The sequence below is a fragment of the Triturus cristatus genome, chromosome 10 (genome assembly GCF_964204655.1).
Source record: "Triturus cristatus chromosome 10, aTriCri1.1, whole genome shotgun sequence".
Taxonomy (NCBI): domain Eukaryota; kingdom Metazoa; phylum Chordata; class Amphibia; order Caudata; family Salamandridae; genus Triturus; species Triturus cristatus.
In genome coordinates, this window is record NC_140593.1 from 1113461361 (window position 1) to 1113488010 (window position 26650).

At 43.6% G+C, this 26650-nt stretch overlaps 1 protein-coding gene across 2 annotated transcripts in view; it reads right to left on the bottom strand.

Moving 5' to 3' along the window:
- Window positions 1-4059: 4059 nt before the first annotated feature.
- Window positions 4060-26650, bottom strand: part of SSTR5 (somatostatin receptor 5) — a 156306-nt gene continuing 133715 nt past the window's right edge. Inside the window, exon 2 of one of the 2 annotated variants that reach the window (XM_085630224.1) lies at window positions 4060-6489. In XM_085630224.1, coding sequence (XP_085486350.1) covers window positions 5325-6428 — 1104 coding nt within the window. In that variant the 5' untranslated portion in view covers window positions 6429-6489 and the 3' untranslated portion in view covers window positions 4060-5324. The remainder of the gene's footprint in view (window positions 6490-26650) is intronic. The other variant, XM_085630225.1, reaches the window with a different exon arrangement.

Here is a 26650-nt window from a genome sequence, read left to right on the forward strand (position 1 = left end):
GCGACCCCAGCTCCACTATCTTATGTGACAACCTCGCCAGGATCGGACTTAAACAACTCGTCAACACACCAACCCACAGAGCAGGACACACCCACGACCCCATTTTCGCGGCAAGAAACAGCATCCCCAAGGAACCCCATCTATTTTGGGAATGGTTTAAAAACGTTTTTTGAGAGCAGGCAGTAGTCCCATTGGCCACTTCCTGCTCTTAAAAAAATGAAAAGAAAAATGTTAATATATTTTTTTTAAACGCAGCCTGTTTTCCTATAAGGAAAACTGGCTGCATTAAAAAATTGGATTGCTTTATAAAAGCAATCACGGACATCCCTGTGATTTTAGCGATTCCAAGGGGGTTGCACAATAAGCTCTACCTCATTAATAATAATGAGGTAGTTCGATTTGTGACCCACTAGGAATCACTGTATGAAACTCATGGAGTTTCATTCATTGGAGATAGTGATTACCTAATTGTGGTTCTCAGAAAATCACAATTAGGTCATTGCGATTTCAAAATTTGATACATGTGGCCCTTAGACTCATTCAATATCTGTAGTGCAGAGAGTCTGGGGATTAGGCTCAGTGCCCATTGACAGGAAGTTGAGATTCATTTAGGAGTCCTGTCCAATCGGACTGACCGTATCAAAAAAGAAGATATCAAGGGACTTAGTTAAAGACAGAGTGGGAATTAGATGCCAGGGGTTGAACGGTTTTGGCAGCTATTTCAGGGAGGAGGGGGCAGAGTTTATTTTCAAGGAATAGGATTTTCTTTTAGTGGCCATGATAGGATGACTGTACTTTCATAGTCGTGTGTATATACATTGTAGTATGTTTTCCTCCAGAACTGTTAAAAATGAAGTAGTTCAGATCTTTCCTATTAAGAGTTAGAGTACACCATTTAGAAATTGTGATTTGTCCTTCAGAGCATTACATTCCTTGTGGGCTGGGGCATCTAATATTAAAGACATTGTAACATTGTAATCTGTTAGACATGACTGGGCAGCCAACCAAAATAGAAAGTGTGGTTGGACTCTTCTTAAGTTTATTTTTCACAGTTTTGTCATTGGTTTGATTGAAGGTACACCACAAAACTGAGGTCCAAATATTGGCCTGAAAAACATATTACATCCACAATAGAGACTACCCCAAAAATGTTAAGGTATGTAAAAGCAGAATTAAGAGCATTAAATCTATACTTCCCTATATTTAAATCGCTGGGCAATTTAGTTTTAGCCGATATGGCAGATGCTGTATTTTTGCTAGTCAATAATGCAACAGAGTCATTGTGTCATACAATGTTTTGGCCATTAGCAAGAAAAAAACGCCTGCTCCCTTGCCGATAGAGCCTCGAAATTGTTACCATAAATTGTGATTGGTACACAGAACCTAGGGTCAAGCTTGTCGGTGGTTCCCATTCGCTTCTGAAGCTAGCATTGACCTAAACCAAAGAACAATATATATTCTCAGTATACAGCAGGGTTCACCAACCTTCACGCCAGTAAGAGCTACTTATGTCAATGAAAATCATCCAGAACTAGTAATAATAAGTCTAGTGACCACATCAAACCCGATTACATTGGTGACCACCCAATGCAAGTTTACCAGCAGTAAAAATGTCCATGCATCAAGCAGAGTTAAATCACAATAAGAAGAGGGAAAATAGTGATACTATGTGACTATGGGTGAGTGAACTGGGGAATGCACCATGTTTTAAAAAACTGCCCTCACACACAAGCTGTGTCATGCTTCATCATAGGACTGCTAACACACCTCCGTGCTTGCCCAACGCTGGCGGTGGAGCAATAGGGAGGGGAAGACAATACAACATACAGTGTCAAATCACAGGTGAGAAATTGTGCAGAAAAAGTGATGAAAACTGGTCTCAGCGAGTCCTTATTACAGTTTTAATATTAGGTTCCCTGTCCAGAATTAAAAGCAGAGTTGCCAGCAATATCGTAAAAAAGGCTTTGCCAATTTGGAATGCCTTGTCACGTGTAATCCATAACAGCCATAGCTGCAGTACCCATGGCTCCAAGTTAATAATGTGAGTAATGTCTCCCCAAATCAATGACAGATTTATATATATATTGTGGAAATTCAGTGATTTTTTTTGCCTAACATCAGTGTTATGAAAATACACAACTTTTTTGTCTCAAATACACTCTTTTCGATTTTGGTAGACCTATATTAATTGATCCAAGCGAAAGCTTCTGATTTATTAAGCTGGACTGCACACAGGAAAGCTTCTTATAGGTAGCAGGAGCCACTGGTTGGAGAAGCATTGTATACAGCCTTAAATGTATTTAAGCAACATGTGATTGCATAAATAAATAAACCAATTAAATGAAATGGCTCTGCTTGCCACCTGTAAGATACAGGTATCTGAGCACTTAATAAACATGATCCTCTTTAACAAGACTCAGACTCTAGAGTTGTGAACTATCTGCATGCTTGAAAAAGGTTTGACCAGGAATGGCTTGCACTTAATGAGAGATGACAACTTGGCAATGTGACTTGATGTCAGACTCAGTTGCAATGGCTTAGTGAGCAGTGGCATGTTTTTTTTCAATTTCAAGCACTGAAAAAGTATATTTTTACCACCCATGATTATTGGTATTCCAAAGTCTTGAGCTTTGAAAGAAGGAGTACTTGCTCTGCTTTGTTACGTTGACGTGTGCACGGGCCTGCAGCAATCCTGGTGTTCCAAAGCCAACCAGGGCCTTAAAATGACTCATAGGTTTTAAACCTGTTGAGCAGCTAGGAGGACTTTACCATAAGGAGCAACTCATTTTTAGTCAAAGCGGCTTTTATCTTCAAACCATAGTGGATTGCTTGCAAGCATTGATCTATATCATTCATAATGACGAAGCCATAGAGTTAAACGTACCTGGGTCTGAGAAACCAGAATGGATCACAACTTTAACTTCTTTCATGAAGGAGAGTAGCAGACCATGTCAACACTTGGGGGCAGATTTACAAGCCCCTTGCGACACATTTACGCCGCCGTTGCGTCACTTCTGTGACGCAGCGGTGGCATAAACCATGCACCATGTTGCGCCTTATTTACAACGTGACGCATCTAGGGGGATGCATCACGTTGTAAAACCCTGCGCCACATTAAACCTGCGTCAGGTTTAATGTATGCAGGGTGGGCGTTCGGTCAGAAAAAGCCTCGGAAAAGTGACGCCGTGAAATCTACAAGATTTCACTGAGTCATTTTTCCGACGCCGCAGCGTCCAAACCCTGCGCCTGCTTGAAGCAAGCATAAGGCGTGACACAGCATGTGAGGTATGGGCAGCCCCTGAGCATTGCTGGAACTGCATCGCGCTTGCGACACGACTCCAGCAATGCGCCGCCCTTACGCCATCAGATGCGTCACGCATCTGTTTATCCTTGCGCCACGATGCGCCGCATTGTGGTGGCGCAAGGGTAAACTTGCGTGACGCATCTTACCTGGCGCATCCCTGATGATATGCAGGGATGCACCAGTCCTCGTAAATCTGCCCCTAAATATTAGAAGATAAAGGCAGAGCTTAATGTCTTAAAAATATATAGGCATGGTCCCAATTTTTTCCTTAGGAGCCCACCGGGGTTCTGAATGCCACAGTTGCCATCATTTTTCTTTCCTCCATCAACCTACACCTCCTCTTTTCTCACTCTTGCAGGTTTTTCTCACCCTTCTTTCTCCATTTGTCACTGTTTTCCTATCTTCCTTTACCCCCTCTTGCTTTTATTCCTTTCTTTCTCTTGCCTTATGTCAAAGGATGATGGTGAAAAATAATTCCTAGTCTTCAAAAATGAATGCTGTTGCAAATTACCTTCAACCATCGGCACACATTGTGCACAGAATGTAATTTCAAGACCTAAAAGGATGACATAAGTCACATTGGCAAAATGAGACACAAAAAGGGTCAAACTTGAGTATGCATCCTAATACCTCTTTCCATGAGTCCTGTCAAATTGCTCTCTGTTGGGAGGTGAAGCAAGTGCTGGAAATTATGAAACAGAATGTAAACATAGGCTGTCGGTGAGACACTGTAAAATAAGAAACACACTTTATTTGCCTTTCCGAAAATATTCAACCACACTTCTGAAAAACAATAAATAGAATATACATTCATTACACATTGAATGATGTCTCTTGAGTGAGTCTATACAAGGGAGTCTGTACATTGGCACTGGCCGGTGAACTTTGAGCCACACATGGTGTCTGTTTACATTCTGTTTTTAATGCAAATGATTTTATGGAACATACAAGGCCACTTTACTAACACACAGACCATCCTCACGCCGCAATTTAAAGTGTCTAAACTATATTCTCATGACATGTCAAGATATGTCACTATGGTTACATCATGTCATTGGATGTGCAACAGCGAGCAAGAGGAGCAGTGCATAATATTAAAGAGCAAAGAAACTCGGATTTGGCAGCGGAATTCGGTGGGGATTTTTTCCAGTGAAAAGGGAGAACACGTAATGAGGTAAAGCTGAAGTTTTTCTTCTTTTTTACAGTCATTCACACACGACCGAGCTGTGTGTCTTCTCGATTTTCCATACCATTTATTATTCCTCATTCTGTTCCATTGCTCACGATCCAAGATTTCCACTTTAATGCATGTTCCATAAACAAAGTAGATTTAGCGTGTAGCGGATTCCTGTTCAAGAACCCCATTGGACTATTTGGCCTGTCATTCATTAGAGAGCCCACACCACACTAGCCGTTGATTGGCTAAACAGTTTTGCTTTATTCAGTACACTGAGGTTTTACATAAGTGTAGTCCTGACCTCACTGTGACCTTGGATGGCAGCCCTGGCCAAGCTTTTCCAACATGGTTGAAATCTGACAAGTGTAATCAAGGCTTTTTCGGTAGCAACAGCGGATTTGCAATTCATGTGTCAGATATTATCATTTCTGGGACTTTGATACTCCCAGGTTATACCTGAGGGGGGCACAGATTTTTGGAACTCAGGTTGAAGGGAAGGTAGGACTTAGCAAGCTGAGCTGGACCATATGAACATGCAGTGGGCCTGAACTCATAAGTCAAATTGAAATCCTAAAGACATAGCTTAAATGCACTCTAAACGTATTCAGTTAAAAAAAAACATGTATTATGTGCAGATAAAACAGGAGTTATTTAGCCAGAGTTCCACAATAAGTGATCAGTTAAATACCAGCCAGGAGAGACTGATGCTGTAAAGGTGTACTGTCTTTCCTTCAAGTAATCATTGCAAATTCCAATGTATGAAGGACATTTCCCTCTGTTGCTGTGGCACTCTGCACCGTTGCCCATATACAATGCTCAACAAGGTTTCTACGGTACGGCGGGTCAGACCATGCTTGTTTGCATGTCTCCATTGATTTCTGAATTCCTTGGGACCAGCATTGTCTCCTGCAGGTGGCTGCTTTTTTCATGTCGGTGATCGTTGAGGTCTATATCCTTGATGCCGTTGCCTTTCCGGAGGCACAGTACCTTCTGAAAACTCTGCCTGAAATTGTCAGACAAAAACCCATAGAGGATAGGATTGGCACAGCTGTTGGCATAAGAGAGCACCACCACAAAGAAGTAAACCCCAACTGGCTCTTCAGGCAAAATAAAGGACAAGTTGACTATGTTTAGGATGTAGAAAGGAAGCCAGCAGAACACAAACACAGCAACGATAATGACCACCATCCTGGTGACCTTCCTCTCCGATCTGCGACGCCTTGTGGAGCCCACTCGAAGGCCTGAGGACTTCACCTTGAAGACAATAAGTAAGTAGCAAAGACAGATGACCAGTAAAGGCCCGAAGAAGCCCACGACTGATGTATAAATGATAAAGGCTGCAGACCAAATGTTGACTGGATCAGGCCAATTGATGTTGCAGGTGTGGAAGTCATCTTGCACATCTGCAAATATGATCACAGGAAGCACGACCAGGAAGGAAAAAGTCCAAACGGTGGCACTGATGAGCTTGGCGACCCTGGGACGGCGCCACTTGGTAGATTTAATGGGATGCACTACTGCCAAATAGCGGTCAATGCTCATCACCGTCAGGCAAAAGATGCTGGTGAACTGATTGATGCCATCGATGGTCATGACGAGCCTGCACAAAAAGGAGCCGAAGGGCCAGTAAGAGATGGCATTTTGTGTGGCAAGAAAGGGGAGCCCCAACATGAAGAGTACATCTGCCACGGCTAAGTTTAAAATATATATGTTGGTAACAGTCTTCATCTTGGCGTAGCGAAGGACTACGTAAATGACCAGGGTGTTCCCACTGAGTCCAATGGCACACACCAGGACGTAGATAAGGGGGATAAGGATCGAGCTGAGCCTGGGCGAGATGGTTGGGTCCATTGGTTCCTCAGTGGTATTGGCACATGATGAGAAGTTACAGCCATCTTGCAGCCCGGCCGTGGTGTTGACGGGCGTGGCAGAATATCCCAGATCCATGTTCTTGCCTTGCTGCTGGGATCAGAAAGAGCAGGACTCCGCCTTTGCAAGCATTCCGTTTCTAAAAGAATGTGGAGAGAGGAAAAATAATGCATTTGTTTTTTGGAGGCACAGCATACATTAAATAACAGTCTGTAAACTATACAAGTTGAAGAAATCGAACAAAATCATAGAGACGTCTTTGCATTGTGTTATATTTTTCTGGTTTCAAAGTTGTGATCAATGGTTAACATTTTAAATCAACTAGCATTTAACTCTCTTTTGTACTGCATTAAGAAAATTAAACATCATGTGGGCGAAACTGTTGCAACACCTCTGAAATCTTAAAGCTTTGTTTTTAAGGAATAGTTGGAATGCATTGTACTTAAAATTACATCAACTAAAGGTGTTCCCTTTTACAAGGTCTGCTTGAATGTATCCTAATACACCTTGGCAGGTTATTTGGAATTTGGCAGCTGAACTCGGTGCTGAATACACATTTCTGATAAATGTGTCTCATCTTTTCAAATGTGTTTGGCATTATTCCTATGATCTTGTTTTCCTGCTTCTGTAATACCTAGAAGGCTTTGTTTCTTACTGTACCCATTTACCTACTGATAAAATGACAAGATTGAGCGACACAATACATTTCCACATCCAAACACTGGGTTTGCAAGGATTCAATATCAGAAAAATATCAGAAATAAAAAGCATTAGAGCTTTTGCTACAGTGAGATGAACAGCAAGAAATAAAACTAACTACCTATTTCATGTAGATGTTTGTTTCATATTGCGTGTAACCCTTGCTGATCAGGGATGTTTGTACAACCCTGTGCCGGTTCATTTTTTCAAATGTTGTTGTAGCATTTTTGCATTGAGTTTACATTCAGTGCCTTCTAGATAAGCCAAACAAACTGAGGGATCTATTAAAAGAAACATTCCTGGCTGATATAAATGGGTTTATTACATGGGATTTCTCCACCACACGCGTGAGGAAATGTAGGGGAGGGAAGTTGACATCAGTAGGCGTGGTTTGACTTATAAGCTTGTGAATTCCACAAATATGTACGTTTGTGGGCATTCACAGTCTCCAGTCTGACCCCTGGCCACCCTGACCATTATTTGAGAAGTCTCCAGTCAAGGGATGGAAAACTCCCCGTCCAGGAGGGGAAGGATAACGGACACCCCAACATTTGGTGGTGGTGTAGGGGAGGGATTTCTTTGGAGGTAAAAAAAATTCTTCCTGGAATAAAAATCGTGCTTTTGCAAAACGGGCTGCATACCCCCTTTTCTGAAAACTATGCTATATAAATTTCCGCACAGAAGGAATGGAAGACCGCGAAAGATGTCACATGACATTCAGAGTGGTACGCCCGAAAACCTTCACCGGAGCAGCCTTCCAGGTTTACTTCTGGCAATATTCGTGAACTGAAAAAAACCTAAAGGTAAGCTCAGGCGGAGAACCTTACTTTTATGTTTTTTCTGTGATATTGGCCTAGACTCTTTGTAGTTGCTTCTGTCAGTGGCTAGATCTCATGTGTCATCTAAACCACACTAGAGAATGCTGAGGTGAGACCCGCACAAAACCATGTTGCTAGACAATTGGAACGTGTCCTGTGAACTGTACTTTGGGCTGTTTTTAGGTTGCATGTGCAGGAACCATGTCCGGTCACAGGCTCAATTGGAGTCGGCATACCGACGGAGAGAGCGGTGCCCTTTTCCTGAGCTGTTGCCAGGTTGAGGTGGGGTTGCTTACCCAGCAGTTGCGGGTAATTCTTCCCTATGGAACAATCGAAAAGTATCTGTCTTTCTATCCTTTTGTGTTGTATCACTTTCACATGTCACGCAGTAGCATCTTAGGTCTTGACGAAAGTCTTACCTAACTTTAGGTTCATGGCTGAAACATGTTGACCATTGTTTTTCACCTCACCATTGCGGTTTAAATCCATACCGCTGGTGCACTGTGTTTTTTCCTGGCAGTGGGTGTATTTGAATAAATAATACTATTTTACGCTCCCTAGCTAGTTTTAATCTCACCATCCTCACATTATCTTTTTCTTTGCACTGCACCCTCACTCACATAGTTCTCTCTTCATATGTGGATTTAGAATATCCTCTCTAATACTCAAAACATCCCTGAGCTCCTCCCTCTCAGAGAGGGGGTTGTAGCCCTCAGAGGAACTAGATTTTTCCTCTGAGAGGAGAATCCCATATGATGAAGCATGTCACCTCTGGTGAGTGAGGGATTTCGTCCTAAAAAGGGAAGTGCCCACAGGTAGTTTTGTGGGTTATAGTCATTGGTTCTATGTTGTTTTTGTTTTGGCTTATCACTTTTTCAGTAGTGGCTAGCCACACTCTCTAAAAATATTTGAATACCCCCAAGGATTTCGTACTGTTTTTCGATTAATTGTTGGGGATTAAATCCTTTGTGGTCTCTAAAATTTCCCTGGGACCCTCCTGCTTTGAACTTTCTTTGTGTAGTAACCATGTCAGAGGTGCCTGCGGGGCCAAGGCCACCATATTGGACTGATGCCCTTCATAGGAGGAGAACCTGTTTTAAAGTTTATAAGTATGTCCTGTAGGGAAAGAGGAAATGCAATGGCAGGGGGCAGCTCCTTCGTTATGGCGGAGGAGCGTCACCCCACTGCTGACTGCCAGCAGATTCAACCACATGAAAAATAAAATGATAATAAAACTATTTTAGTATGATTTTATTTCTCATCTGACCGGCAGGCTGCCGGCAAGCTGAGTCCTAGGACAGGGCAGGGCCAGCCTTTGACAGCAGCTGCAGCAGGGAGGAGGAGTGGTGGGCTGTTAGACTTGGCATCTTTGGTGGGGTTTCCCCAGACTTTTTACCTCTACTGCCTGTATTTTTGATGCTGTGCTGTATTTCGTTTTTGCTGGCTATGATGCTTTGGCACTTTGCAACTGCTGATCAGTGTCAAAGTGCAAGAGATCCCAGTGTAAATTGTTATTGCAATTGGTTCTCCCTGATTGGCATATTTGATTTACTGGTAAGTGCCTAGTAAAGTGCACTGAGTGTGCCTGGGCCTGTAAATCAAATGGTACTAGTGTGCCTGCAGCCTTAATTGTGTTCCCCACATGAGTAGCCCTGAAAAGGAATCCTAGACCTGCTATTGCAGTGTCTGCATGTAGTTTTGAGCTGCCATGTCAACCTGGCAAGTGCACCCACTTGACCGGCCCTAACCTTCCCTTTTCTTACATGTAAGACACAACTTAGGTAGGCCCAAGGTACCGCCATGGGCAGGGTGCAGTGTATGTGAAAGGCAGGACAAGTATGTGTGACCTGTCCTGATAGTGAAATACTTCCAATTTCATATTTCACTATTAAAAGGCTATCTGTTCCATAGGATAGCCTGGGAGATACTTTGTGTAAAATCCTACAAGTATAACTCCCATTGGGACAAGATAGTCAAATAAAGTGTAGGCTCTCTGAATTCAGAATTTAATAACATATCTTTTAGTAAAGATGCTTTTAAATTGTGTGTTTGAAAATGCCACTTTTAGAAAGTAGGCAGTTTCTTGTTTAACCATTCTGGGTGCCTCTGCCTGGTTGTGGATTGACTGTCTGGTTTTGGAGTGACAGGGGCTGGGCATGTGCATTCACTGTAGACAGCCACTGGGGGGGTTTAGGTGTGCCTGGCCCTTCCTAAATGACTCAGAGTAGAGCTGATTTGACCTTGGCTGCATTTAGAGTAGTTGGATGAGTTTTCCTTGCACCTGAATAGGGCCTGTCTGCCTTGCACAATGCTATCATCACTCCCTGAGGTCATACTGCACCAGTGAGGACAGGACTGGTTTGGACTGGACTCAGAGACCCTTGCACAAAAAAGAACAAAGCCAAAATTGGGTATAAGTAGTGAACATTAAACCCCAGAACTATAGGTCACTTCTGGACTCAAGAGGAACCTTTGCCAATGAGAAGATCTGGGGAGCTGTGAGGAGGAGTACTGCCCCTTTTGCGGGGTGTTGTGTGTGGTTGGCCTGCAGTTGCTGCTTCTGCCAAGGAAAGGACAAAGACTGTAACTTTGCTGAGAAACCTGTTTGAAGAAGAATCCAAGGGCTTGTGTGTGCTGGCCTCCTATTCTGAAGTCTCAGGGACACAAAGACTTCACAACCAGCTCCCCGTAACTCTATTGCTGAGAGTTCTGACCTGCCTGGAGGTGCCTGTTCCAGTTTTGGGCCTCTGAAGGTTGTTCCTGCTGTTGGGAGCTGGAAGAAACCTAAGAGAAGCAAGAAAAGCAATCTCCGATGCCATAAGTGACGCCGCGGTGATGCTGTGACCTGCACCTAAGCCAGGCGCACCGCTTGTGAAGTGCATGACGCACCGCTCGGCTTGCACCGCAGTTCTGACGCCTGGCGGCGCCTGCAGTTATCGGCATTCACAACGCCAGCGCTTGCACTGACTCCATCATCGCCAGTCCCTACATCCTGTTATTGTGGTGCCGACAAATGCAGAGGGTGACTCCACAAACTGACCGACTTCGCATCGCCTCACCGTCCTGGATTCGACACATCACCTCCTCGCGGACACAACGCCTTCGCCTCCCCTATGGCAGCCGGGGAGCCAGCCTCGACTTCCTCCACGATGTCGTGCATTGTTATAGATTTCTTTTTCCAAGGTACTATTTGTTTGGGGTTCCATGTGACTCCATGCCCAAGGCTGCGTATCTTGCGGTTGGTGCCGTACTTTGGATTTATTGCTGTCACAACGTCATAATATCCCCAGGTGGAGCTATTTGTTTTCTACAAGCTTTATTTTGGAAATAATTGAATTTGAGCGCTATTTTACTACATGTATGTTGGATTTTTATTGTTTTGGTCTTGTTGAGTTTAGATAAAGATACTTTATTTTTCTAAACTGGTGTGCTGTCCATTCGTGGTGTTATCACTGTATTATGTGTGTTTGAGTACAAATACTTTACACATTGCCTTTGGGATAAGCCTGTCTGCTCGTGCCAAGCTACCAAGGGGGTGAGATGGGGTTATCTAAAGTGAGTATCACCCTAACCGTTACTAGAGGCAAGGGTCTCTACTTGGAAAAAGGTACCTACCTCTGACAGCTCTAGACCCCCAGTTCTAACATGGGCACTGTGAGTGCACTTGTCGATTTGGCCGACATGCGCACTTAGCATTTCTCCAACGTGAGCTGGGTTGCACAGCCGGGTGGAGAACACACAGGCACCCAGGCCCTGTCTGAATGGCAAACCAGGCTGCTCAGACCAATCCCAGAGCTTCTCTCATGCTGGGTAATAGTATTCCCCAAATGAGAACAGTGCCGAGATTGGCATGTGGTAGCCTGCGCAGTGTGCAGCAGCCTGTGGAAGTTGAGGATTGGGAGAGAGGCAAGGCAACTGTCACAGGGGCAGGTAAGCACTATTTTAAATTTTTTAATGTATGTTTTTGTCTGGGTTTTGTATTTTTGTATTTCCCCCGTGTTGCCTCACCACTTTTCATCCTGAGCAGCCGCCACTGGACGAAGATCAACATCTGGAGGCACCTAGTTAAATTACCCACGTTAGCTGCCTGGTCATTAAAATCTATAAATAAATAAATTGTAGCACGAGGGCAGGACCCCACAAAAAACACATACTTACAGCTGAATGACCCCCTGCACGTGCCCTCCTTTTTATCATCCTTCTTATGTCAGTGCTGAAAAGCTGATCTGGTAAGGGGCCATTTTTGAATGTTTTAATTAAGTGTTCTTCCAATCACATGAAATAGAGTGAAGTCATTCTTCACTTTGCTGAGGCCACTGCTTGACCTAAACTGCGTTGATCTGAGTTTTTTAATCTCTGCTGTGCATTGTGTTTTACACATGCCTCAGAAATAAAGGAGCCGGCGCTGTGGACATGCGTTGCCTGAAGGTGTTTTCCCAAGCTCCACAATGGCTAGACTCTCAGAAACAAAAGATTATTGTCTATGGTAACAAGATGAAAAACAGATGACACCAGATCTTGGTGGAGACATCTGAGCATTTTGCTTCCTAAAAGGATTACATTGGTGAACATGCAGTTCATTAAAACTGAGTTCTTTAAAAAGTATCATTGCACAGATAAAGTCCTGGCCTACAGTAATGATTATTCAGCTATCACAGTGTGTAAAACTGGAACTATTTTTTTTTAAATAAAGTCCACAGGGACCTGAGCAGACACTGGTAGTAATGGAATATAAAACCATGAATCACAGGAAATGTTTCAGACAAATAGCAAGGACGATTCAATCCAGTGACATCAACTTCCATGGCAGTAACAATATTTAACAACCGATATGCAAAAGTAATTATTTAAGAAAGTAAATTTATTTTACTACTATTGATCTGCAAAACAACATAAAGCCCGCTATAAATAAAATGTATTGTATAATCACAAACGGAATAATTCTGTGGCTATAGAGTGGCTCTAAAAGGCACAGTCCTTTCTATTTGTACATGAATATTGAATATTGCCATTTCATTCCAATTTTAGATATTTTGGGGCCAAATTACAAAGCAAATAACAGTATGTGACAGAGTAGAACAGGAGTCCTACTATATGTACTCCCAAAGGACCGTCCCCGCTTTTCGCTTTTACTAACAGGGATTTGAATGTTTTGGGCCATTTCGTAATAGTATGTAAGAGTATGTGAAAGGGTATCCCTGCAGAACTGCTTTCCATACTCAAACATGCTTTTGTGCCTCGCCCCCTGCAATATTAGAATGCTAGTCTTGCAGAAAGTTTTATGTAATTAATGTTCTGGTATGAACCTGGGCTTCTATTGAAATTCTCTGCGGCATATTATCAAGCCCATTATCGACGCTTTTGCGGCAGTTTCCTGCCGCTAAAGCGGCGGTACTTTTAACGCCGTCCTTGATAATATGCCCCTAAATACTTTACTCTTATAGCTATTTTCCTAAATTGCATGATTACACATATAAACCTGGGACTGGGCGAAATTTAAATTATGCTGAGATAATTTGCGGCAATATGGTTGCTACGTGATATTCACAAAATTACGCCATTTTGCCACTTTGCTTAATTACGCGCCATTTGTGGCAAACATTTACAGCACAACATACTCGAGTAACAGATTATGAGCGGCTGTTTGTTTGCAATGCTTTGTTTAAATGCGTACTCGTGCAAAAAATTGATGCAAGGGGGCATTTCACTCCTAAATTTGGTGTACGTCTCATTAATTTTGCAAAAAATTTGCGGAATTACACCAAAGCAAATTTTTCGAATTTCACACACCCCAACTTGCAACATGTGTTTTTCCTTAGTTTAAAATCATACCCGATACTAGTAATTTACACTTATGTAAGTAATTACCTTCTTGAGTGAGCAGGCAGTTTTCCTGCAATGTCACTCTTCTGTATGAAGTAAAGCATAGCGGACAGATCATTCACAATAGAGAACGTGTTGCCTCTCTATAGTGGGGAAAACATTACTCAAACCACACGTGAGAACCACTTCTAATAAAATAGAGCACCATACTACACAAATAGACACAATGTTCCTTCCTCAATCAAAGGGGATTTAACATTATTTGGTAGGCAAGCACTCATTCTCTCCCTACACGACACCAAATTAATTATACAAGTAGAAAAGAAAGGCCCCTACCAGAATTTTAGAATTAGCATACAACACTCAGCTGCATCCTTGCTTTGAAAGTGACATCAAACACTGGATGCGAGGCATTTTTCTGTGTTTTGATGGCATCGAAAAAAATATCAGTTCTGGATTGCTCAGATGTCGGCGCAAGAACATTTTTAGCATCACAATGACTCTAGCAGCCCTAGTCCAGAAAGTAATTGTACCTTGTGTTGATATTCCTTTCAATGCAACATTTGGGCTGATTCACAAAGGCCTTTTGAGAATGTGAAGGGGAGCTCCAGAAGTACTACTTCACTTCGAGTTGCAATTCTCTACGGTGCAGGCAGAGACTTCCAACTATGCTTGTCCTATAGTATAGTCCCAATTGCATGATTCACAAAGAGTTACGAATCAGAATTAGGTAATCGCTATTTGAATGTATGAAACTCACAGAGTTTCATTTAGCAATTTCTGATTGGTCGCAAATTGACCTACCTCATTAATATTAACAAGGCAGGTCGCAATTTGCGACCCATTAGGAATCGCTAAAATCACAGGGATGGTGGCCTGCTGGGATCAGTAGACCACCTTGTCTGTGATTGCTTTTAAATAATGTAATATTTTTAAAAATGCAGCTTGTTTGCCTTAAAGGCGTCGTGAGCAAACAAATCCAAACAGTTCTGCCTGACAGCGGCGTCGCGGGCCAGCTACGGTGTCGGGAAGACCCGCAAACAGTACCTTTTAGAAATGCATGGCGTTGACACCTCTCGTTGAGCTTCCGAAAACACGGCGTCTGCAGGCGTCGGTTCTGGAGGTCGGCGCAGGAGTTGTCAGGGCCCTCGCAGTCACAGTTGCAGGTCGATCTCCTCTCTGTTGGAGTCAGGAGCGCTGGCGTCGGCAGGCGTCGTGTGCTGTGGTGCAAAGTGCAGCGGTGCGGCGTGCGGTGCCTTCAGGTCACGGTGCGTCAGATGGTGGCATCAGTGAGACCAGGGTCGCGGTGCGAGATGAAGGCGGTGCTCGTCACGGTGCTGACAGGTCATGGTGCAAGCAGCGGCGTTGTCGTTGTGGAAGCACTGTCGTCCGCTGACGAAGTGGAGTCGATGGCGCCAACGTCGGTAGGCCAAGGCTGCTGTGCGGCATGAGGGCTATACATAGTGTAACTTTACGAACGGTGCCCTCGATCCACGGTGCAAGCAGGGGCATCGATTTCGGCATGGAGCGGCGGCGTCGGGATACCAAGGCGTCATCGTGAAGCGAGGCGGTGCGGAGTGCGGTGCCCACAGGTCACGGCGCAAGCAGCTGCTCAGTGATGGTGTCAGCAAGCATCGTCGGTGAGACCAAGGTTGTGGTGCAGCATTGTGGCGGTGCCCTCTGTGGTGCCAAGGTGTTGTCGTGCAGCGAGGCGGTGCGGAGTGCGGTGCCCACAGGTTGCGGTGCAAGCAGCGGCTCGGTGGCGGCCTCAGCAGGCATCGTAGGTGAGACCAGGGTCGCGGCGTTGCGGAGGTGCCCTCTACGGTCCTTCTAGGACGCGGGGTCGGCAGCAGCGTCATAGACATCATCGGGTTGCTTTTCTTCTGTTGCACCACAAAACACACAATCCCCAGTGCTGAGGGCCGAAGAATTTGAAGTCATTGCTGTTCCTGAGACTTCTTGAACAGGGGGCAAGCTCTACCTCAAGCCCTTGGAGACACTCACAAAAGTAGATTGTAGAAAGTTCAGTCCAGTCCTTTTACTGCCCAAGACAGAAGCAGCCACTGCAGGCCAACACAGCAAAGCACACAGCAAAGTGGTAGTTCCTCCTCACAGCTTCTTCAGGTCTTCTTCTTGGCAGTCTTCTTGATCCAAAAGAGTTCTAAAGTTCAGGAGTCTGGGCCCCACTATTTATATCCCAAAATCCTTTGATCTCTTAGGCAGGGAGAGTCTGTGCTTAGCCAGAACCAGTTCTGCCTTTTCTGATGTGACTTTCTGGCAGGAGGATTAGACTACATTGTCAGAGGCAGACCAGGCCCTTTGAGGTGCAAGGAAATCTCCTCCCCCTTCCGCAAGTGCAGCCTAGGTCTATTCAGCCCTTTCATGACCCACCTAGACTTTCTGGAGCCACTCCTGCTCCCCAGCCTTCTGTCATCCAAAACCCAGACAGGCAATCCACATTCCAGGAGAGGCACATGGGATGACTGAGCAAGAAAATACCTGCTTTCTAAAAGTGGTGTTTTCAAACACAGAATGGAAATATCACTTTCACTAAAAGATGCATCTTTAGATTTTGAGTTCAGGCATACTAAACTTTATTTCCGTACCTAATTCCCCGGGCCAATTATGTTTATAAGATGTTATAAAAAAACTCCCCATTTTGTCCTATGGGGAACAGGTACCCTTGCAATAGTGAAAAACGAAATTGGCTGTAATTCACTATCAGGTCATGCCACACACACCAGGGTATGTCCTACCTTTCACATACACTGCACCCTGCCCACAGGGGTACCTTGGGCCTACCTTAGGGGTGCCTGCCATGTAAGAGAAAGGAAGGTTAGGGACTGGCACGTATGTGCACTGGCCAAGTCGACATGGCAGTTACAAACTGCGTGCAGACTCCTTCAATGGCAGGTCTGAGTTACCTTTTCAGGGCTACTCACGTGGGTGGCACAATCAGTGCTGCAGGCCCACTAGTGGCATTTGATTTACAGGCCCTGGCACACTCACTGCACTTTACTAGGGACTAACAGGTAAATCAAATATCCATTCATGGAAACACCAATCCATAACACAATTTACACAGAGAGCATATGCACTTTAGCACTGATTAGCAATGGTAAAGTGCCCAGAGTCCTAAAAACAACACAAACAGGTCAGGACAAAATAGGAGTAAGAGGCAAAAAGTTTGGGGATAACCCTGCAAAAAGGGCCATTTCCAACAATGTGTATGCATGACCAGTGAAGCATGGCAGCCATTTTTAATTTACTGTTTTAACATGGTGAACATTCATGTGAGAACGGTAAATTTAAATGAAAAAATAAAACAGGTAAAAGCATGTGTGTTTCAGCGCAAAAAAAAAGTGGACTTTTAGCAGTTTGATGCTGCTGGGCACTTCTAAAAAAATTACAAATATTTTTAAAGGGGTGTGGGACACAAAGTAATGATGAAGGGATACGAGAGTACAGGGGGTGGGTAAGTGGAAGAGGAACAAGCAGTGGAGAGAGGAAACAATGTATTCAAAAGAACTGCTTACGGCAAAATATAAAAAATCTCCTCAAGTGTGCAGTGGAAGGATGTAACTCATCCAAACAGAACATTGTGAAACTGAAATGCTCCAGGGCAGAACAGGCACAAGAACATGGAAGAACCCAATGAATCAAGAGAAGACAACAGAGATACAGAACAAAGCCATCTAATAATTTTCAAGAGGCTAATTCAAGGCTCACTCTAAGTATGTTATGTATTGGAAACAATAGGCCTACCAACAAACAGCTAAAACTGTCTGCAGGCGATGTCTAAAAATAAATATATATAAGAAAAAGGCGTCATATCACCTTAGACATTTCATACACTGTTAAACCACATTGCGCAAATGTAAATAAGGTCTAAAATACATGAAATAAAAAAATAATGTTTAAAAATAGTTACATAAAATCTCAATTTGGCATTAATCCATAAACATTACATTACACAAACATTACAAAATATATTTTAAAAGCCATATTACGGAAATATTGCATACATCTATCAAATCATATTATACAAATATTTTTAAGAAGTAGACATAGTCATGTAACTCTCAACATTGTAGACATCTAGTCAAATCACAATATAAAAATGTAAACACAATTGGAAGCACACAAATAAAAACTTATACATACGAAATATTTTAGTGAATTTAAAACAAAATGCTCGTTAAACACTCAAAGGCCCATTATAATACATTAAATGTGGCAAACGCCACATGCACAATGACACAGCACAAATGTAGGTGATAGCTTGGTACACAACTTCTCTTAACACAATTGTTAGAGGTCAGAGCAAAAGAAGTGGGCTTTATTTATGTTCTCCCAGTAGTAATGTGGGAAAGTATATTTTATTAATAATTTCTACCCAGATATTAGTGAATTGCATCTTGGAGAAGATTTACACCTAGGCATTAGCATCAATCTGGGGTGTTGAGATCTCCTTTGTGAATTGGGCCTAGAAGTAAGATGGAAGTAAGCTAGGAGTACTCTTGAAATTCAGGAGCAAGCGAGGAACACAACCAGAATAGCAAAATGTTTGTGAATTTGACCCATTGTGTGTTTAGACAACTAAGAGCTACCAATGCTCAACGTGACCCTGCATTTCTTCAACTCATTGACCATATAGATTAGGCACAACCCATGATTATCTACATGCTGATATCTTACACCAAATAGGCACAGCTAATTGTCTATTGCTGAAAACATCACCTCCACTCAAGAAATGTTTTAATCTTGCCATTCATCTATCGCAGCATGGGTGTGAAACAGCTGCCTGAAATACTATTCAGAGAAACTGAAATCCTGATATTCGATAAATCTAATTTTATCTGGTCCTTGGCCTGATGGTCGGTCAAACATAGTCAACCACATGCTCCGGCCAAAAGAGTGAGAAATCTAGGGATGCAAGTCAATCAAGATCAAGACTTGACTAGGAGTTGTGCTTTATAGTTAATTTCCACAAACTACCTTAGACTCTGCCTACAACTTTGTAGTAACCAGGTACACAGGAACAGTTTTAAGCCCGTTATGTATTGGCTACATGGACTGTAGAGTCAGGAGGAACAACTCTACCAACAGCTCCAACAAGATAAGATTGAATCACACAGTTGCTAGGTGATCACATTTTCTAGAATACTATAACAATTACAGTATTAAAGGGAAACATACCATATTAAATAACATTAATATGCACAGTGAAATCACACAAGATACTACAAACTTATTGAAGAAACTGCAGCTAGACTCATTCTTAACTTACCTTAGCATCAGTCAGTCTCTTCCCACCTCATAGCAAATCTTTGGCTTTCAATCCACAAAAGAATTCTATTCAAATCCTGGTCATTCTCTTCAGAGTGCTAGCCAAGAAGGGGCCCATTCTCACTCCTCCTATCAGCTCATGTTCTGCAGGAAGCTGAAACCCTTGCTTTTAAACTCTTTTTTGCTAGCTCCTGCCACTTTTCTGTGGTTTTTGCTCTGGGATGCCCTAGTCTAGAACAGCTGTTGTGCTTTACAAATCTACCATTCATTCATTATATTAATGAGCCTTGATTTATACTTACCTTTTAAAATGTCTCTTTAACAGGCTGCAGCATGTGCATATTCATGGAGATGATTTCAATCTGCTAAAATGCCACTTGACTCCTGGGTTGTGCTGATGTGCATGTGCTTTTCCCTATTTTTTCCTCTTAATGTATCGTTCACCATGTTAAAAAAGTAAATTAAACTAAGATCGTTCTTTGACGTCCCAAATTTTGACGATTTCAACCACCTGCATCTCTCTGTACTCAAATCCCTTCAGAAACGTTTGAGTAGTCTCCCCTCTTCTTCTTGTAAGGCAGTAGTTCATATCCTCCTCCCTGCGAGACTTGGCTAAAGGAACCCTCTCTACCTAGTACTCCCAAAACACCTTACATTCCTCCTACAGGTTATTCAAAATGTTGTGACTAGACTCATTATTAACTTACTGGTTGGTCACTTCTCACCTCAGAGCTCTTCATTTGCTTCCTGTCTACAAAAGACCTATAAGAAAATCTTGGACGTTATCTTCAGAGCACTGGCCAACAAGGGGCCCTTTAGCTTCAAAACCTCATCTAGCGATGTAGTCCTATCAAATCACTCAGATCCTCGGTGGCTAATCTGCTAACCATTCACTACATTCAGTGGGCCAGAACAGATGGTTTTTCTTTGCCTATTTAGCATCCAAATTCAGGAACGGTCTCCCAGAGAACCTATGTCACTCTTCTACTGAGATCATTTTCCGCAGGAAGCTGAAAACCTGGCTTCTGGTTTGCCAGCGCAAAGGGTGAGAGAGCTGGGACAGACAGCAATCACTTTAACTGGTGTAGCCGGCTCCTGTGGGTGCACTTCTTGGCCCTGGCCCTAGAGGCAGGTTGTGTGGGTTTAGTAGTCGGCTTCCCTAAGGACAAGGTGGGTAACACAAGAAACATACAAGAGCTGCAAGGCCAAGGGGCCTTTTTATCACTCGACTGTTGACAAGGTGGACTTGAGGCATTAACATTTTGTGTTTCTGAGCCCCCAGGACTAGGCCAGAGGCCACTGGTTATTGATTCTCCAGATGTTGAACATAGGCCCCATTTACATCATAATCTTCACCAGTCAAAGTTCATGGCTGATGCTGTATAATGTCACTCCCTCACTCTTTTAGTTCTGGCCAGACTAAGGGGTTTCCCCCTGGTAAAGATCATTAGAGCACCAGCTAAGGTCATGCTATGGTGTCTGTTCAGCTCCTGCAAATTGTAGAACTCACTACAGTCCATGAGAGGAGTTTCCTGCATGAACTGTAATGCTAATAAAGGTACTGGCATGCCAATATGTCAGGCCTAGTTCGGCCGACAAAGCTTATTGAATACTGTCCTGTCCTTTCCAGTATTTATTTTTCATTTATGGACCTCCCCATTTGGAGTTTTGACAGTAACCTAATTTTCCAGTCTGTCTGCACCCAACCCTGTCAAGGATGCTTCATATATGGGATTATTATTGTCAAACCTCATTCGGTGAGTTAGCATCAGTCTCTGTATCTGACACCAGCAATATGCTGACCTCCTTCTAAAATTCTCTTAAGAGACTATCTTAAGATATCAGCAAAGCCAACATGACTACCATAGGTCTGGTGGCTCAGTGGACTGGTGAATTCACTCCAGAAATCAGTGTTTGACCTCATGATCACAATAGTGAATCCCGGAGAGTGTACTCAGATTTTCTTTCTTCCGATGTGGATGAAGTAAGTGCTATTGAGTAACAATAAACTTCTGTTATTCAGTGTCAAGAAGCCCTTGGGGTGAAAGTGCTCTTTAGAAAGACACATTATGTTAGGCTCTCTCCTCTATTTCCAATCATCAAGAGTCTACTTTATGTCTTTCCAGTTTTGATATCCCTCAGGGCCTCAAGTGTGTAGTTATTATCCCTATACTATAGAATTCCAATGCAGGTCCACACAATCTTTGCCTACTTTGTGTTGCAAAGGTGCCTGAAACCAACCACAGCCTGTGCAGGTAAGAGCGGTGGGGGGAGATTTTGACATACGACAATGAGGAAACATTATTTATTTATTTAATTTCCCCTCGTCGTCTGTCGAATACCCCCCCCCCAACATGGCCCCACCACTCTTACCTGCACGTGCTGTGGCTGCCTGAAACACTGAGACAGCATCACTGTTACACCAGGGTGAAATAGTTCCCTCATTTGCATGGGGACACACCTTCATTGAGATGAGGGTATACCCCACAGAAATTATGTAGGTGTCAAACGTGGCCCCACCCAATGGGTAGTACAAAGGTGGGAACACAAGCATCTGTGGCCTCTTTTGTAATTTTGAAGTGTCCGGGCACACAGAAAGCGGGCACAAATACCCACTGTGCCCCGGGGCAAGTAAGTCAGTCCTAGGTGATCTTGAAAACCTGGCCCTTCATCATGAACCATCAGGTTTGCTGCTCTTAGCACATTAAAAGACCATCTGCTAACAAGGGGGCAGTCGAAAAAAATGGAAAGATGTCATTGGGAATAAAGGACCATATGGTGTGGAAACATGAGCTTCATGGGCAGCCCTGCAATTAAAATATGCAGTGAATAAGTAATTTCTGAATAGCCAGACTGACTGCTGGCAAGTAAGAGTTGGCTGTTAGCAACATCCCTTCTCGTCACTTCACCTCCCTAAAAACGAATAACATCACTCCTGCTGATGGAACAGACTTTTTATGCTTGATTTAAGGAAAGCAAACACACAAGTGTCTTATTGTCTCATCAATTAGAAGTGCATAAGGTGTCAGAATCTATTATGTAAAAATGTTCTGTAGGGACTGAAAAGGGACATGTTGACAGCAAGATGAAAGAAAATTTTGGACATAAATAAAAAAATAAATAAATGAATAGCATTACTCATACTACACAAGAACCCACATTAATCAAAGTAGACATCTTTTAGGACAAGCTACCATTCCTCTCCTCTTCTGCAGGAAGAAAACCTTCAGATCCTTTTCAGTGAGATTTTATTATTCATCGAAGAAACTTACTCCAGCTCTGTGCGTATTTTGTCAATCTTGCCTTATTTTTAGTCACCATTTAACATTTTTTGGGTGAGAATAGTTTTATTACGCACTTGAAAATAAGTTATTTTACGGATTGAAATTAGAGAGACGCGTTTTTAAAATATAGATTTTTGTATATTTTTATTGAGTTTTCTCCCCCTTGTTTTTACATTAACTAGAAAACAGCCACAGATCTTCAGAATGTGTTGTGAAATAACCATTCTATGCAAAATAACCATTCCATGCAAAATAGGGCTTGTGGATTTCAAGTTTATAAGAAATAAGCGGCATAAACATGCAACCTGCATCTCAAAATACTTTAGTTTGCTTTAAGATGTGTCTTCGGGCGGATTTTAGTTTGAGGCAGCTGCAGAAGCAAGTGGAATGAGCATGAATAAGGAGTCATTTGGGAGGGTGAGAGGGGATTACTGAGGCGGCTGATAGCTGGCTCACTTTCTCATTCCCTGCTCAATGCCATTGAACAGAAGGTCCTGAAACTGACAGGGCAAAAAATATGCAATCAGATTTCGGTCTGATCAGAAGTATGTGCCTGCAATCTCAATATCTCTTATTTACATCCAAGGCAATGACCTGCAGAAAAGATTCTGGTTGCCATGCACTGCGCCGTGCAACAAGCCAATGAAGGGGCAAATTTATGTTCCCTGGCGCATCCCTGCAGATCAGCATGGATGCGCCAGGGAAGATGCGTCACGCAAGTTTGCTTTTGCGCCACCGCAGATGCGCCGCATTTACAATGCGGTGCATCGTGGCGCAAGGATAAGCAGATACGTGACGCATCTGCCGGCGTAAGGTTGGCGCAGTGCTGAAGTTGCGTCGCAAGCGCGACGCAACTCCAGCACTGTTCCAACCTACCCTATCCCTAACATGGTGCGTCAAGCCTTACGCCTGCTTCAAGCAGGCGCAGGGTTTTGACGCATCAGCGTTGGGAAAATGACTCAGTGAAATCTCATAGATTTCACTGAGTCACTTTTCAGGGGCGTTACTGCGACGGAACGCCCCCCCTGAGAAGAAACGCCCAAATGAAACCTGACGCAGGTTTCATGTGGCGCAGAGCTTTACACCGTGACGCATCTATGGAGATGTAAATGGGGCGCAGCATGGCGGCGTAAAAGTGGCGCAAGTCTGATATAAATCTGCTCCCATGTGTTCACTGTTCTTTGCAACCACCATGGGAAGACAAAGGCACATATAGCTGCCAGGATGTCAGCATGGGTTCAATAAGTGACTCCAAGATCAGTGGCACTGATCCACAAAGCTTTTGTCTGTAAGTAAAATGGGCTTAAAAAATTGCAAGATTCACGTGAGTCTAAAGAAACACTTGTGGAGTGATGCAAAAGGATTTGTGTGACTGCCCCTGAGTGCAGCGGGTTGCAAATTTAATGCAGATGGAAGGACTGTTGAATAAGCACAAAGGAGCAATTCTGGGTCTCATTTATGACCCGGTGTGTCACTTTTTTGATGCTCTGACGGCGCAATGGGCTTGTCCAAATTTACAAGGCCACGTAAACTCACAGTGCGTACTTTTCATGGACTTGCCTACACAACCACTCACAGGAATAGAAATGTTTCACGGGAAATTAGTGTTTAATTCTGGCCTGCATGGGGCCCCTGTGCAACTGCCCGGCGTGCCCATGCATTAAGACGGCACTGCCTGTGTCCGACGTTGCAACTATCGCATCAATGAAAAGGGTAGAGAAGAGCCCAGTAGTGTTTCAGCAAATTAGCTCACACTGCTGCAATCTCTACCTGGCATCAAATTATACAGTTAAAGTAATTATTGCACAAGACAATAAAAGTAAAATATCTTAAATGCATTTGAGAGGAGAGACTGCTTCAATTTATGGTGTGCAGTTACAAAATGTGAACAACCCATTTTATCTCTCTCTCTCTCTCTCTCTGTCTACCTCCATCTCGCTCTCTTTGTCTCCGTGTTTCACGGATCAAAGGGTCGACGTTCGGTACCTGAGGGCCTGATTTGCAAAGGGCCTCTACACTCGTGGCGGAGGTCCTGCATTTGTCGGGGAGCCTCCACATTTGAGTATGAATCTCCACAATGAGAATTCTCCTTGCCGAGAATATGCCCCAAGTGCGGAGACTCCCCCTCAACTAGGGGTGGGCGGAGTTTGCAGGATTTCACTCCGTGGAGTTGCCAAAAAACATCACCCAATTCCGCGTGTTAGCGGAGTCAAGTAAGAGAAAGCAGCCTCAGGTGCGCCATACTACCTTTGTGACACATTGTACCAATAGCAATTAGGCACTGCCTGGCAGATTGTGCTGCTGATTAAGAAGAGCAGCAACTAACAGCAAGCTGCATTACACAATGCTGCTGCATGGCACAGAAATTGCTTTCTAGTTAACTTACTATCACATAGGGGGCCGCTCTGTTGCATGTCCAGGTGTCCACACAATAATGGCATGCTCCAGAACCGTCTCGTTGTTCCGTGGACTGACGCCAGCTTCCATACAACTTTTCACCAAATAGATACTGTTGGGAAATTGCGATTGGAGGAGCAGTGATCTCCTCCTATAATTGCCACTATTAATTTGGATTGATCTTTAAACTGCCGCCATTAATATTAATTTGGATCGATCTTGATCTGTTGATCAGTGACAGCTCCGTCATTTATATGAGCAGGGTTGTTTATATCTCCATGATAAGGACTGACCGTGTTGAGTCGGACTAGAAAAGGGTCCTTCCTCATATGCAATACCTACTGTCCTGAAGATGGTCTGACAGACTGACGCCATTTAAGACTGAAACGTCGACTCCATCATCTGTTTCCGAAATACTTATTGTATTCAAGTGACCATTATTCTTAGTAGGAGACATGTCATTATTGATTTTTTGGGAATAGATGTTTTTTCGGGAAGTGTAGGATACATTTGACTTCACCTCTTTCATGATGTATTGCTGAATTAATTGTTCATATGTACTCCTTTTTAACTTGATTCATATATATAAATATTTTTGTATTTTCAACAGAAGATATCCCTGTGTTTTGTGCTTTGTATATTTATGTATTGGTTTTGTCAAATGACAATTGGGTGTGTGTTCTAATTAGATTCACTCGCAGAGAAATTCCAGTATAAATAAATATAGAATTTTCTTGAAACAAAGTCCCATGTAGGCATCTTTACCTGTCAATGCTCCAGAAACAGCATTAGCCACCATGCTTTTTTTGTTCCTGGTCACTGCAGCACACACAACACACCCTTACAAGCAGTGCCGAAAACATGTGCTGCCAGACCTTCCGAGAACATCCTCCGGGCCCGCCACCAATGGCACCATGGCTCCTGGGGACCGGAAGTGGAAATGTGAGAGTGAGATATGATGGGAAGAGTAGTGGTGGCTACTGCAGCAGCGCTTGCTGAGGCAGTGCCAATCATCTGCACAGCTCTGCCAGAGCACCTCTGTCGGCATCCTGGTGTTGCAAATGCAATGAGGGGGACAGACACCTCCCTCCTCTCCAGTGACTCACCGCTTGGTTCCTTAATATCTGTGGGCTTAAGCGGTGATAAGGCAGGTTCTGCTTCTTCGGTTATGAGTCAGGTGTGAGGGGTGAGAGGGCAGAAGTGCCGGGAAAGGTGGGGCAAGAGAGGGATTCAGCGCTAGGACCCCGGAAGTGGCAGATAAGAGGGTAAGGTGGGTACACAAACACTGGTCTTGGAACAAAAATGTGTAAATTGACAGACTCAGCTTTTGCTTCACTCTGTCCCTTGTGACTCCAAACACTATACGCTGCCCCACCCTGACCTTCAACTTCTGGGCTTGGGAGGAATGGTTTTTCAATTCCAACCCTGACTATGTATATATAATGTCGAGAACACAGTTCGTGCTCCTTGCTCCTGTGTGCCTCAGCCCCCTCCGAATTGGGTACACGGCTGCCACTCACATGGTCCACGTACTGGACTGGGACCAAAAACAAGGCTTGGAACGCATGTGTTCCAAAGGGTAAAGATCAAAAGGACAAAAGTGATTCCCTGATCTGAATCATAGTAAATCTGATTGTAGGTGGTTGCTGGTAAACTCCGCAACGTGGCAAAATCGGATTTTTGGACGAACTCCACGCTCGTCAGCAGAGCGTGGAGTTGCAATATTCTGCAAAGAAGAGAGGGCCAGATGTCCGACCATAGCATTTTGCGAATCGCAAAATGCGACAAATTGTGAGTGGGGACCCCTGCCCGTTTGCGAGTGCCTTACCACCCTTCTAAGAAGGGTGGTAAACTGCGAGCAACCGCAATTGCAGTCGTCCATAGATTTTGGAGTCGCTATTAGGAAGGGATGCCCTTGGAACGCCCCTTCCCAATAGTGAGTCGCTAACCCTATTTTGGGAGTCGCTAATTGACTAGCAACTTGCATAAT